Below are 15,507 nucleotides of genomic sequence, written 5' to 3' on the forward strand. Positions count from 1 at the left end.
CTTCCTGAAACATTAATGGTTGGGCACAGTCTTGAAGTATAATAGCCAGATGTTGATTTGGTGGGAGTGTATGATTGGGTATTAACAAAGTGAGAAGGTGGTAAAGATGACAGAGAGAACAGCATCGTGATCAAAATAATGAAGTGTGTAACAGCATGGTTTATGTAGCAAATCTACAAACAACCTAGCATTATTAAAACATAAGGAGTAAGATGAAAAGTGGTTAAAAAATGAGGCTGAGGAGGTGATAACAATGATAATAGCTAGCATTTTTTAGTAGGTTAGTTAATATACACCAGGCTTGACATGCATGATCACACTCAATCTTGACAACATTCCTCTGAGGTGTATAGTCTTACATTGCCCTTACTGTCCTGCCTACCTCCCTACAAAATAATTATCCTCTGATGGCATGATCTCAGCAGTGTGTGCCATTAAAAATTGAATGGAGGTACATAGTAATGTGGAAATATCATGGGAAACAGAGCAGGTTCTCTACCTAGAGACTGCCAGGAATGGCAGCATCACACTCTTAGGACTGGCTGTGAAGTGCACAAGGACAGACACAGACTTGTCAGTGTTCCAGAGTTGATTCTATTTGGGAGATTCGGATTCATGATAACCACATTTACAGGAGACTGAAATTTAGTCTGAATTTTTTTAGGCAGTAGAGACATACCCTAGCATATGTGAGCAGAGTTTAGGGATTTTGATGAAAATACAGTTTGAGTCAGCCGAATGATGTGCTTGGCCAATAAGGTAATACAATCAGAGATTGAATTAATAGAGTTACAGTATTTAAAGATGAGGGAGGTAGAATCCTTTCCTTCCTTGTGTTGATCAAACCACAGACCATTTGAGAGAGAGAGAGAGACATAGATGCTAAGCTATGTCACATGAAGATAAGGTGAAGCAGGTAGGTATACTTAGCCTGAAAAAGAAAATGCTGCCTTCAAATCACATTTACATAGCTCTTGAATCGATTTCCTTCTGTCCAATTTGACTACAATTTTTAGTTCAACTTTTATCATTAGTCCCTTTAATTACTTCAGTACCCCAAATTATTGAACATAAGAAAATCCACTCTGACTAGTTTAAATAGAATATAATTTTTTTTTTTTTTTGAGTTGGAGTCTCACTCTGTCACCCAGACTGGAGTGCAGTGGCCACTCCCGGTCACCACAGCCTAGACCTGCTGGGCTCCGGCGATCCTTCCGCCTCAACCTTCCAAGTAGCTGGAATTACAGGCATGCACTACCACGCCCGACTGATTTTTTGATTTTTATTGTAGAGATGAGGTCTCGCTGCCCAGGTGGGTCTCGAACCCGCGGGCTCAGGCAATCCACTCACTTCAGCCTCCCAAAGGTGCGGGATTACAGGCTGAGCCACTGAGCCCGGCTAGAATATAATATTAAGGGATATTAAGTAACTCTTGAATTAGGAGAGTTGCAGAAACAGGCTCCAGGTTTCATTACAAGAATAACTTCCATGACCACACAACTGAAATATAGTCTGATTAAGGAGCTGTTGTCATCCCAGAACCACTTGGTTAGACTGTCTTAATGAAAAAGATGCAGCTACTATAAATGCATTTTACTGGTGGAGGCTAAGCCAATGCCTGTCTTCTAGTTATAAGGGAGACTGACAAATGTAGTTTTTATAGATTCTACCTTTGTTAGGTAGGACTGACAATGTGAGGATGTATTAAAATGTAAAGGGCGTGTCCAAATGATGTTGGGCAGCCAAAAATAAGTTGACCACTTGAGTCTCCTGGCTGATCCCCTTGCCTTCAGTCATATTTTTCTCATCCTTTGAGACCTGAATCCTGGTGAAGACTTCTCTGACCTTTCCTTCTGTCCTCTGTGTTTTCAAAGAATCCTGTACATGCCTCTATCAGAATTGTTTGTTCCTAGTAGACCATGAATTGTTTATTCAACAACCATACCTATATAGCATTTACTAAATATCAGGCATTGTTCTAAATGTTTCATAAATTAACACTTAATTTGAGTGTAAACACAGTCTATCAAGTGTGTACTCCCCTAGCCAGCCTAGTATAGTCTATGGTGCATAGCTGTGTCCTGTAAATAAGTGATTCAAAATTTGAAAGAGAAGAAAAAAACAAAACAAAGCATGAAATAGTCCTGCCAGTCAGCTTAACACATGATTAGTATTTTATTGTACACATTTCATGCTCAATTCTCTAAGGAAAAACTTGGCAAAAATTAAGCTGCCCTAAGATGAACTGGGCAGTATGAGGAGGTAGTAAGTTCCATGTTGGTTGAAATAGATGCAGAATTCAACCTCACTAATCATCAGGGAGATGCAAATCAAAACCACACAGAGATGCCACCTAACTCCAGTCAGAATGGCAATTATCAATAACTCAAAAAATAACAGTTGCTGGAGAGGGTGTGGCGAAAAGGGAACCCTTCTACACTGTTGGTGGGAGTGTAAACTAGTGCAACCTCTGTGGAAAGCAGTGTGGCGATTCCTAAAAGCTCTAAATATCAACCTCCCATATGACCCTGCAACCCCCCTACTGGGAATATACTCTGAAGAACTCAAATCACTCTATCAAAAAGATACCTCCACACGAATGTTTATCACAGCATTGTTCACAATAGCAAGAACCTGGAACCAACCATGCTGTCTATCAAAAGAGACTGGATTAAAAAAATGTGGTACATATACACGATGGAATACTATGCAGCCATAAAAAAAAACAAAATCTTGAATTTTGCAGCAACCTGAATGGAACTAGAGTCTATAAGACTGAGTGACCTCTCACAGAAACAAAGATTGAGTATCACATGTTCTCACTCATATAGTGGACCTTGATCATCCAACGTATTACCATAAGAAAATGACTGACAGTGGTGGGAAACTATGGGGGGGAAGGGGAAGGGAGATGGGATTAATGGTAGTAAATATCTTTCTGGGGACAGGGGACACCTCTTACCAACAAGGGTGCCTGAACGAAGCATATTTGTATACCTAACCCTTAACTGTACCCCTCAATATCACAATAAAAAATATTGATTATAAAAAAAAATAAATAGATGCAGAACACAGTTAAAATCTGTGGACTACATTAAAAGTGCTATCCAGCCTAGTTTCTGTGATTCTACTTTGATTCAACAATGCTAGAACGTATGAGAGACAAAGAAAAATATCTTTTGCCTTCTAGTAAGTCATTAACAAGTTATCCAAATGAGAAATAGAATGTAATATAGAAAAAGTAGAGATAGACATAGTGATTCAGGTGATTAGGAGCAGAGGTCATGTGTTATATGCATGAAATTTGTAAGTACTGACCATGAATGGATCATCACAGAAGTCACTGCAGTGGTTTCAGAGTTACTATTCAATAGATAGGTACAGTTTGACTTTTTTTTAGGATTCTTTGGGTTGCACATTCTCACATATGAGTCTTTAAAGTAACTTGACTATTGTTCTTTGCCCTTTATTTGATTAAAATATAGAATGGTCAGAATTACTGTAAGAGTAAGTAGAGTGATAAAAGTAATGATTTTTTCCTTAAAAAAATGAGATATAATTCACATACCATAAAATTCATCCTTTCAAAATGTGCAATTCATTATCTTTTAGTATATTCAAAGAGTGTGCAACTAACAGAGCAATCAATTTTAGAACATTTGTATCATCCCCAAAAGAAACACCATACCCATAATCAGTCATATCCCAGTCCCCCCTGCCCTTGTCACCTGGCCCTGGCGGCGACTGTTTTATTTTCTGTCTATGGAACTTCCTATTCTGGGCATTTAATATAAATGGAATCTTATAATATGTGGTCTTTTGTGACTGGCTTCTTTCACTTAGCATAGTTTAAATTCAAGATTCATCCATTTTATGACATATATCAGTACTTCATTCCTTTTTGTAGCTGAATACTATTTTATTGTATGGATGTATCATAATTTGTTTATTCATTCATCAGTTGATGGACATTTTCATTGTTTTAAAGAATAATGCTACTATGAGCATTTGTGTATAAGTTTTTATGTGGACATACGTTTTCATTTCTCTTGGGTATATAAGCTAGATCATGTGGTAAATAATTCCATGTTTAAGTTTTCATTTCTCTTGGGTATATAAGCTATATCATGTGGCAAATAATTCCATGTTTAACTTTTTAAGGAACTGCCAGACTGTTTTTCAAAATGGCTGTATCATTTCATATTCCCACCAATGTGTGAGGGTTCCATTTCTCCACATGCTTGCCAACATTTATTATTGTCATCTTTTTTATTCTCATCATTCTAGTGGGAGTGAAATGGTATATCATTGTGGTTTTGATTTGCATATCCCTACTGATTAATGATGTTGAGCATCTTTTCATGTGCTTGTTAGCCATTTGTATATTTTCTTTAGAGAAATGCTTATTCAAATGTTTTGCCCATGTGTAACTGGGCTATTTGTCTTTTTATTGTTGAGTTGTAAAGTTCTTTGTATATCTGGGCATGTATCTTTATCAGATGTATGATTTGTAAGCATTTCACTCATTCTATAAATTGACTTTTCGTTTGATTTTGCATTTTGATGTACAATCATTTCCAACTTGTTTTTGTAACTTTGTCAAGGGTGTCGTCATGTGTTTCATTAATATGATTAATAGGATTAATATGAGTTTCAAAATGAAGAAACATAATTTGTCTAATGAAAATGTTATGTATGTATGTGTATCACAAAATAAAGGTAGATTTCTAACCAAATTAAACCTTATTGAACCTTAAAAACAATTTGTTCTTATCGCTGAGTATTTTTCCCTCTGTGAGTGATATTTGTTACCCCAATATAGCTAACTATATTTCTGCTTTTTCAAATTCAGCAACTTCTTGTGAATTTTTCTTCAATGACATCTTATAAGTATATAGTCCCTGTTAGTTTGCAAATCATATTTGCTTTCCTGGATAATAGCAATCCTAAGGGAGACAATGCCAAGTTGTAATTTGTGTATATGTATGTGTTTTTGTTATCACATAAAGAGCTTTGCTAGGGATATATAATGTATATCAATGCTATACTGTCAGTTTATTCTGTAAATAGTTAATTATTTTTTTTCTTTCTGCTCACTAGGTGGCTAGGTAGGGATATTAACTATGAATACATGGTAAAATTTACACAAAATTATAGTATCTAGAGGGAAAAAATAGTGATTATGAATAAAAGGATTGTTAGTTACAGCATGGATTAGTATTTTAGGACATAGAAATTATTAATATGTATTAATCACCTTTGAAACTCTTAAGCAGAAATTTATCAATACTCAGAGTAAATGTTCTTTTTTTACAGGAGGACATGAACCTTAATGAAGAAAAAAAAGCTCCTTTACGAAACAAAGATTTTACCACCAAGCGTGATATGGTTGTCCAGTATATTTCTGCCACTGCCAAATCTGTAAGTAGGGAGACTTTCCTGGCACCAACAGAATGACCAATGAGCTTAGTATTATTTGCTTAGAAATAAACTTCAGATCTTCAAGTTCTTGCTTCAGTGTACTCACAGTCTGTTCAGAAAACAATGTATATATGCACTTTTACACATTTAGTATGTTTCTTCAAACTATACATCATTAGAAATGAAACACTTTCATTATTACAAACAAGACAGAGGATACAGAGCTCTGAGGTAATCCAATGAGTTGGGGCTGAGGTTTTGCACACTTAATAAAAATTGACAGCATTTTGAAAGTATTCCACTTAAAATGTGGTTTGTTAGATGGAAATTTGGAATTTTGAGGGAGAAGACATAAACATAGCATAGCCACAGTTTTAATTTAGTTTACATTAAAGCTTCATGTCTGATGCTTGCATGACATTTTTAGCAATAATTTTGAATATGCATTTAGTTTTTTAAAATTTTATGTGATATAAGCTATGTAAGCTGCTTCATAATGGTTATTATATAGCTTCATTTAATATAAAGGAGGGCACTTAATAGGAGCTTTAATCAAATCTGTTTGTGAGTCTTAAAGTAGAGTCTCAAAGTAGAGTTCATGGAAAGGACATGTTATTAACAGAAGAAACTTAGTGTTTTAATGGAGTATTTTGCTTTGTTCACTTCCTAATGTACTGCCTAAAATAGTCTTAAGGTTTTATTTTTTTCGGTAAGAAAAAATGTATTTTTGAAATGGCAAAATGCATTTTTCATATTTCTGTAAAGAAAAAGCTTTTCATATCTAGAGTTTATAAAATCATGGGATGTGTGTGTATATGTGTGTGTGTGTGTGTGTGTGTGTGTATATATATATATACAGGGATTTTATTTGTGTATATATGTGTATGTGTATATTATACAAATGTGTGTATATACACACATATACAATTAAAAAATATATATTTTAATATATATATATTTTTTAATTTAAAAAGTTGACTGGTGAAGAAAAGAGATTTTCACTGGAAAAATTCTAAAGTTATTTGGCTATCCTATTAATGCTATTTCAGGACAGTAATTCCAGTGGCAATTACTAATGCATTTTCCCTGAATTCTATGATTGTATTGATTCTATATTGTACTTTAAGCAAGCTAAATCTGAATGCTGAACAATTTAAACATAATGCATTGCAGCTCTGCCAGAGCAGAGCAACAGCATGTTTTTTAATTTGCTTCTGGTATCCAAGGGCAGAAATATGTTTCAAGTGATAAGTGAAATTTGCCATGAGCGTAGTTTTCAATAGAATTAGGTGATGCATAGGGTTTTACTTTGAAATTCTGATGAATCTTTTCTCATTTTTGCACTCAAATTATTGTTCACAGTAAGATGCTTTAGGAAATGTAGGGTGTACATTCAGTGTTATTTTTCAAATACCTAAAGGCTAATACACACGTAAATCTATATAACGGAATCTGAGTGCAAAGTACAGATAATAAAATATGAATAATCATGTGGTGGTTTTGATAATATGATTTTGTTGGTGTCTCTGGCTCAGCTGTTGTTGTCTGTGTAAATGGGACTGAATATAATGAAGATTATATGAAGCTCTTATTCCTTGACCTTTTGATTATTACTCGATCTCTATGTAGAATTTGTTTTCATTTCTCATATTATTTCCTTTTCAAGTGACCAAAGAAATGCACATTTTAAGTTTTATTCTCATTTTTCATATTAAAATGCAAAGCTTTAGGTAAATACTCGATGAGCTCACTTGAATTGCTTTATTCAAAAGGTGGAAATTGAATGTTTCTCAAAAACATGAAAATTCTATGTTTAAGGTGTTAGCCTCAAAATCAGTACTATTTAATAAAGACCCTTATTTGTTTCATTCATATACATATAAGCACCTCACATGTACATGGCACTTTTATAAGAGTTAAAGATTATAAATTTTTTACTAATATTTTTCATGGACCAAATATTATGATGGAAGAAAATCTGTTGACAAGTATGTTTTGAAGCTTTCTCACCTTGGAAAAACATTAATTAGTACTGTGTTTTCTATCATGAAAACCATGAAAATTGTTTATGTAATTTCCTTTTGAAGGTGAGAGGAATGGCATTCAATGACAAACAATATTCCAATCTTTTGACCTCTTCATTATCACAACAATAAAATTTGCAACAATTAGACCTGAATGTATGGCTGTTACCTGTGTGTGACCAAGATTTCCATTCTGCTGTCTGTTTTTTATTAGGCTTTAAATATGCTTTACATGTCTTGTACTTTTTTATGCTTGCTTTTTCATTATATTGATATACTGTTTAAATTTTTTTCACTGGAAATAGGTACAGTTGTAATCAGTACATTATGAAAATGCATTATAGGCAGTTAAAACTTTCATCTTGAAGTAAAATCAAACATAAGGGCTAGCATCCTTTGTGGAAAAAATGTCTTGTAGTCACATGTAAAACATGTGAGAATGATAGTTAAATTTAAATATAAATTGTACATCTCCCTGCATTAGTACCTGCATTAGTCATTTTTTATGGGATCTAAGACTAAACAAACAAAATGCACTTAATAAGAAATATCCAACATGCTCTTGGGTTCCTTGGTAAGGATATTAAAGTAAAATGAAGGTATACACAGATATGTGGTCAAAACTTGTTTCTAAAGCAAACAAGAGTCTTTTGTTGTATAATTAACTTTGCTAAAATTAGCATAGAGTAACAGACTATAAAAGGAAATCATAAGATAATGATCAAAACTATTGCTTAGTTTTTTCTTCTAATAGAGAATGTTAAGTTGTGTGAATGTTAAAGGAAAAAGTAGTTTGAGTAACTCTGATTTAGAGGGAATCTTGCATATACTTAACAGCATATATAGATATTTATGAAGAAAAGTTATTCACTGAAGTCCTAACAATAGTTTGCCAAATGTCAATGTCTTTATTAGAATATTAAGAAACTAGTTTATTTCTAATTTAAATAATAATCTTTGAAGTTGAGATTTAAAAACCCATAAAATTATAGTTTTTAAGATGCGAGAGCCATTGAAAGGTAGCATTGATTTTTTTAAATCTCAATAAGAAATAATTTAAAATGGTGATACAAGCTACAGCACCAGATTTTTTAGACTAACTTGTATAACAAGTAGTTAAAAGTTGGAGTATAGCTATCTATATACGCGTATATATGTGTTATGATTTTTCTTTTGTCATTGTCAGATACTTTCTCTCTCAGGTCTTTTTCAGGTATGGTCTCCATATGACAAAACAATTGAAACTAGACGTGACCAAAATAATTTTCTTAGCTTTCCTTGGCTGATAAATCTTATTTATTGCTGTACGTGCTTTAGCTAAATGCAGTCATTTTGCAGTCTGAATGAATCATTAAATAGGCCACATTCTGGTTGTTTCACTGAATATAGACCTGCCTTAATTGTTAAGAGAGGCTCACATTCTTTTTTTAGTATCATGTCTGTACTAAATAAACAAGGGACAAATACAACCTCTTTTTGGAGGGAGGAAATAATTTAGGTCAATAGCATATCTTTTAATTCAGGAGAGTGTTAATGGCACCAAAGAGGCTTTTATTCAACTAAATAATCATTGCTTGTAAATAGTCTGTTGAATGAATATTTAAGAAAGCTATTTCTCTATTTGGAGATTCATAGATTTCTCTGAAATAATTTACTTGGAAACTGTAATTTTCTTGTGTCCTGTGATCCTGTTCAACTTAGGATTCTTACTGGGGTATCAGTTAAATTTGATTTTTACTTTTAAAGCACTAGCTGTAAAATAGAACACGTTTTGATAATAACTGCTACCAGAATAATGGTTTTAGATTGTGGATTGGCTGATTTTTGGACATTGCTTGATGTTCAAGTATGGGAATCTGAAAGTGATGATTTGATTTATATTTGGATTTTGGCATAAAATTATGTTTAAGACTATGACTTGGCCGAGCTCAGTGGCTCAGTCTGTAATCCCAGCACTTTGGGAGGCCGAGGCAACTGGATTGCCTGAGCCCACGGGTTCAAGACCAGCCTGGGCAACTTGGCGAGACCTCGTCTTTACAATAAATAAAAAAATTAGCTGGGCGTGGTAGTGCGTGCCTGTAGTTCCGGCTACTTGGAAGGTTGAGGTGGAAGGCTCACTGGAGCCCAGCAGGCTGACGCTGGGGTGGCTGTGAGTGTCCCACTGCACTCCAGCCTGGGCAACAGAGTGAGACTCCAACTCAAAAAAAAAAAAGACTATGACTTTACTTCTTGCTTTCTTAAATACGATTCTGCCTCTCAGAAATTCTTTTACCTCTTATTCACCCAAAAAGCTCAAAGTTGCAATTTTTCAACTCTTCTCTTTATGAATATGTGTATTAATTTAGATACAAAATGCTGTCTTCACACTATATAGAAAAATCCAGTCTTATAGTAGAAATGCTAGTATGACCTAGAAAACTAGAATAATAAGCAATCTATCTTTTTTGTAATTTTCAAGTATAAAACAATATTAAGACCTTAAATTCATAACACTAAAATTTCCAGTTTTCAACAAAATGTTCACTTCTGAACTTAAAGCATGACTTTAAATGCAACATTTATATTCTAAAATACCTTGTTTCAACCTTAATAGCATACCTGCCATATGAAGTACAGAAAATAAAAAGCAGTATTTTGAAAAAAAGTAAATATTCTGTTGGCAAGTTTTTCAGGGACTACAAGCTGATATTAAATATGATGCCTGATTACACACCCTTGCATAACTTCATATTTAGGTTGCACTGTATGAGAAGCCCATTACAGTACATTTTAAAAAATTCTCAAATAATAATTTTAATTTTTTTGTGAATCCTTATTCTGTAGACTTTAGATATTTTTGAAACATAGTAGAAATTAATATTTTGATATATTTGTTTTATCCTCTAGATCTAAAATATTAAATGTAAAAATAGGATTAGCTATTTACTAATTTACTAAACTCTTAACTTCTGTGAAAAGCTTCGAATTACTAATATTGTTGCTGTTTGTTTTTTTTTACACCATAACCACTCTTCGTTGACCACTGCATGCAGATAGTTGGAAGTAAAGTTACGGTGAGTACAAAGATGTGTTTTACCCTCAGATATACATTTGTGCTTTTTGAAATTGAGATTTTTGCTTGTGATATTTTATATGTTTGGTTCTTCTTTTGGTGTCTATTTTACCAAACCATTGAGATGAATATTAAGATAAGTTTATTAGAATTTAGCTCTGGCAAGTATTTTTTCTGTGGTTTTGGGAGATGTTTTAGATCTAGAAAACTCCCATGTATTTTGTCTTAGAAGTTTTCACTTTTGCTTTTTTTGAATTATGCCTATGTCAGTCTTTATGATTCTGATGAAATTCCATGTTTTACCTCAATTTCTCAGGATTGCAGAGGGAGATTCCTAAAATGATGGTTTATGTTAACAGGAATTCTTATTAAAGTATGTCAGTTTGTTAGTATCATTGAGCACATAATGTAACGACAACAACCCTTGGCATGCAGTCAGAAGGTGTGGATGATTGTCTTTGTTGATTGCTTATAATCAGCTCGGCAACTTTGGGCAAATCATGTAATTTCTCTGGGGTTCAGTTCTTAAATGGATAAAGTTAAATGATTAGCTTAAATTATCTTTTAAGCTTGTTTCTGTTGCTACCATTTAAAGGCTTTATGGTACCTTTCCTTCATGACTAAGCATTCTTTATTTAGAGAACAGGGTAGTAGGAAACATTATCTTTAACATCATTGAGTACTGAAATATCCAAAACAGTGAATGTATTTAATATTTGTTTTGCTTTTTAAAAAAAATTTCTTCTTTTCTTCTTCTTCTTCTTTTTAAAAATTTATGTGATATCTAAGGGGAAAAAGTCATCAGCCTTTCAGGATAATTCCAAAAATCATAATATGTTCCAAGAATTGTGCTGGGTGCACTAATGACTAGCAAATGAGAATTAGATAAGACTTCTAGTTGGTATATGTTGAAATAATCAAACCTTACATTGTACATGCTGATTATAAGTGTAATAGGAATTCATAAGTAGGAGAGAGAAGTGAGGTTGGACTAATTAGAGAAAATGCGACGTAAATTTCCACACTTAAGCTGGGTTTTCAGGGATAGTTAGTTATGATGACTAGGATTTGACTAAGGAGAAGAAAACTGGAGATATTCTCAGGTTCTGGAATTAATAGTAAATGCAAAGGCCTGGAGAGAGAACCAAACCATGTGAGGGGCAGGGGAAGTGAGAGAAGAGATGGACTTTGTTGGAATAAAGAATGTATATTGGAAAGATTTAAAAAATCAAGTTGAAAGAAGATCTTGAAGTCCAGGCAGAAGATTAGATATTAATTTGAGCAAGGAAGTGACATGATGAAAGCAGTGTTTAAGACAAATAAATTTGATAGGTAGGTAGGCTGGATTAGGCTAATGGTTCTCAAACTTGAAAGTACATAAAATTGCACACTTTTTCCTTCTGAATCCTTTTATGATTTAGGAAGTCTTGATGTGGCAAGAAATTTGCATTTTTATCTAGCACTACCAGAGATTCTGTTAAGGTAGTGTGTTAAGGTAGTATAAGAAGTACTTCACACTTTAAGAAGTACTGGATTAGGATAGACAGAAACTTGTTTGGGAAGATACTTAGGAGACTTTTGAGTGAGTCATTGAGGACCTGTATTAAACTGGATGGTAGGTGTAGGAAGGTTGGGGCTAAATAAGGGAGTTTGAGGAGAAAAGGAATTTTGAGTTTACTTTCATATGGACTAGAACCAGCTTGTCTTTCTAGTGTTGGCATTATATAAGCAATCTAATGGACTATGCCAGAAGCTAGTAAAATATTTCAGATTCCTCCACATCCAATCAATTATTAAGTTCTGTTGACTATTTTTCCTAAATAACTATCCATTTTCTCCCTTAATTACCCACACTGTTACTTCCTTAGTTCAGACTATCATCATTTAACACCCCTGTGATTGCTATAGCTTCCTAAGCAGTCTCCTTGTCTTCAGTCTCTCACTTGCCCATGTGCATTCTAGACTGTTACCAGAGATCATGCTCCCTTATTTGTGATTTTGCTTTCTGTAGTTTCAGTATAATAAGACATTTGGGGGGGAGGAGAGAGAGATGTTGATTCATTCACATAAAAATTGTTCTATTTTATTATTGCTAATTTCTTACTGAGCCTGATTTATAAATTAAACTTTTATCATAGGTGTTAGGTCACACTCTCCACAGGGCTTCCAGAATGTTAGGTCAGGCCCGCTAGGGGTGTGGGTATCTGATGTGCAATCGGATGCTGCATGAAAGATGCAAAGAATTGCACAGAAGTTAGATTGGAAATTGTGGTTTATTTAAAAACTAAATTAGAAAGAAAAAGAGAGAGGAGATTCACTTCCCCAAGGTAGGGGAGGGGGCCAAAGCCAGGAAACATGGCCTGGCCATAGCTCAGAGAGCACATTACCACACCATAGCTTAGCAAGGCAATGGCGACTGGTTGCTTGTGGTAGAATCCTTTTAATTCTTCCCTTTGATGGGAGAAAGTCATTAAGGTGAATGGGTGATGGTCTGCTCCACATCATCAGGAAGGGGCAGATAAGAGCAGGTACTGAAGTCAGGTGAAGGACAGCAGGCAGATAGGTGGGTTAGTCACATGATTGCTGCCATGGTGGTGGGCTAGATGGGAGGAGGCAAAGGGAGGGGTTTTTCCTGCAAGAGACCTGTCAGACTTTCTAATCCACAAACTCTTTAGCAAGAAAGTGGTCTTATTATCATTTCAATGGCTTCAGCCAGCTAGGGGGTGATCTTTGACCTTCCATCTTAGACAAGGAACCTGAAATTTTCTTAGAGATTATTATGCTAAACCATGAATTGAAAGGTTGGGTTGTCCTTATCTTGCATCTGATGGAGTTTTCCTTTGATTTCCCAAGGGGGTGGAGTAGGCTGCCAGCTTGGCCTGCAGTAAAATGTCTGAAAGCTTCCTAAAACCTGCCTATTGGAAATTTATCTGTCTGTGTCTAACTTGTGCTAGATTCAAAGTGTGTCAGTCTAAGAAAAAATGGTTATGCTAGGCAAAATGTGAACTAAGTTTATTCTAAGTTTCTCGGGGTCCCTCCTTTCAATAGACATGTATGTTTAGGGGAAAACAGCATATATAGGGTTTGGTATGATCTATAGTTTCACATATCCACTGTGGGTCTTTGAACATATCTCTCGCAAATAAGGGAGAACTCTTGTATTTCCCCCCTCAAAACCTTCAAATGGCTCCCTATTGCTCTTTGTGATCTCAGCCTTGCTTCCTTTTTTAATTTCAATCTGCAGCTGCGATCTTACTGGTGCCTTTCCTTTAGCCATACAGGAACACTTGGCAGTTCCTTAATAGCCTATTCTTTAGAACTTCTTGAGTGTGCCCAGCAAGCTCCTAAATAACCATCAAGATTAAGCTCCGTCAATCTTAGGAGAAGCTGTCCTAGACAACTCTTTCCTTCCCATGGCATCATGTATATAGCACTTTTGTAATATTTAACATATTTTATTATAATCATGTGCATGCTCTTTTCCTTTAATAAGCACAGCTTGTGTCTTCAAGAACCTAGTTGTAATGGGGAAGACAGAGAGATGAACAAAATAAAGACAGGACCTGAAGATGCAATATGGTCAAAGTTGCAAAGTAGCAGGCCAGCAGGCTATATGTGGTTCATATATGTAGTTCCCAGAGTGTTTGGAGAGACAATATAGTGAGGTAGGTGTTATGATTGATCTGAAATATAAAGTATTTCATACTCATTGTCTTATCCGAAACCTACTTCTCACATTTGTGCTTGCAAATCCTTTCACAAAGGGAGGAAACGGCTTCTAGAGGAAATGATGAGGAGAGAGTTTTAGAGTTTAGGTGGGAGGGATTGCCTTAAGGAAGATTTTTTTGTTGTTTTCCTGCAACTAAAGGGAAGAATGAGAAAATGATATAGAAGATCACTTTGGTGAGTTCTGTGTCATGGTCTTATTAATCTCCAAAAGATGGAGGTTGTTTGTTCATTGATAAAAAGGACAGGTAGGAATTTCATAGAGGTGCTCCAGAGAGAAGAAGTTCTAGAATAACCACTTTAAGTATTGTGGTTATCTAGAGATTACATGTACTAGTCAAAAAAAAAAAAAAAATGAGTGATATAAAAGCCAGATTGAATTGGAACGGTGGAATATATAATGAGCTAGGTCTACATGGTCCTGTTTTACCTTTGTCCATCCAGTGCTGACTAGAAGCAGAAATGGAGGCATTTGAAGCTCTCCTGATCTGCCTTATTTTTTCACTATTCTTTATCAATTTTACTTTAAAAGTCAAGCTGGAAAACTACCTGTTATCTGAACATAACCACACCCCCTCAGTCTCAGGCAGTGTTCCTTCTGACTTTTGCTCAAGGGATCTTTTTGTGTAGAATGTTTTTTTTTTCCCTTTGTTAACATTTTACCCATCCTCACTGTTCTTCCTTGGAGCCTGTGCTGAACTCTTATAGCACTTTATTTTTAACTCCCATAGAATTTTATCTTATAGTTTCTATACATTATATATTTCTTAATGACTTTTAAGAATAATACTTCAGTTTTACTTTATACCTGTAGTCATTTATATCCTTTATTCTTACTCTCTCATGCTATGAGTCTTTGTGTGTCCACAATATAGACCCTAGAAAGGAATGCAAATTTTAGTAGAGACTTGGGTTTAAAGGCAAAGGGACCTGGGTTCAGATTCTGACTCTCCTACATACTAACTATGTGACATTGGATAATTTATTTAACCTTTCTAAATCTCAGTCTCCCCATCGATAAAGTGAAGATAACCATACTAAATTTGAGATATTTTTGAACTGTATTGTTTATATTTAATATGTTTAACATATAAAGAACCTTGCAGATAGTAGATCCAAATCACATTTTTGCTAAATGTTGAGTTCTACAAAATGCTTGATATGAAAGATATAAAACATAAAGACTACATGCTAAAATAATATAAGACAATGAGCTGTCGGTTTTTGTTTTTTTTTTTTTGCTAAGTATTCAAGATGTATGCTATTTGAAGATTTGAAAGGAGA

General features: G+C 34.5%; 1 protein-coding gene across 1 annotated transcript in view; it reads left to right on the forward strand.

The window, feature by feature from the left end:
* Positions 1-15,507, forward strand: part of LOC103266055 (protein diaphanous homolog 2-like) — a 222,480-nt gene that overhangs the window by 94,370 nt on the left and 112,603 nt on the right. The window contains exons 4-5 of the mRNA XM_008063700.2: positions 5,317-5,421; positions 10,478-10,498. Of these exons, the coding sequence (XP_008061891.1) occupies positions 5,317-5,421; positions 10,478-10,498 (126 nt within the window). The remainder of the gene's footprint in view (positions 1-5,316; positions 5,422-10,477; positions 10,499-15,507) is intronic.

Source organism: Carlito syrichta, unplaced genomic scaffold, assembly GCF_000164805.1.
Source record: "Carlito syrichta isolate Samal-C Ts95f unplaced genomic scaffold, Tarsius_syrichta-2.0.1 Scaffold306999, whole genome shotgun sequence".
Classification (NCBI taxonomy): Eukaryota; Metazoa; Chordata; class Mammalia; order Primates; family Tarsiidae; genus Carlito; species Carlito syrichta.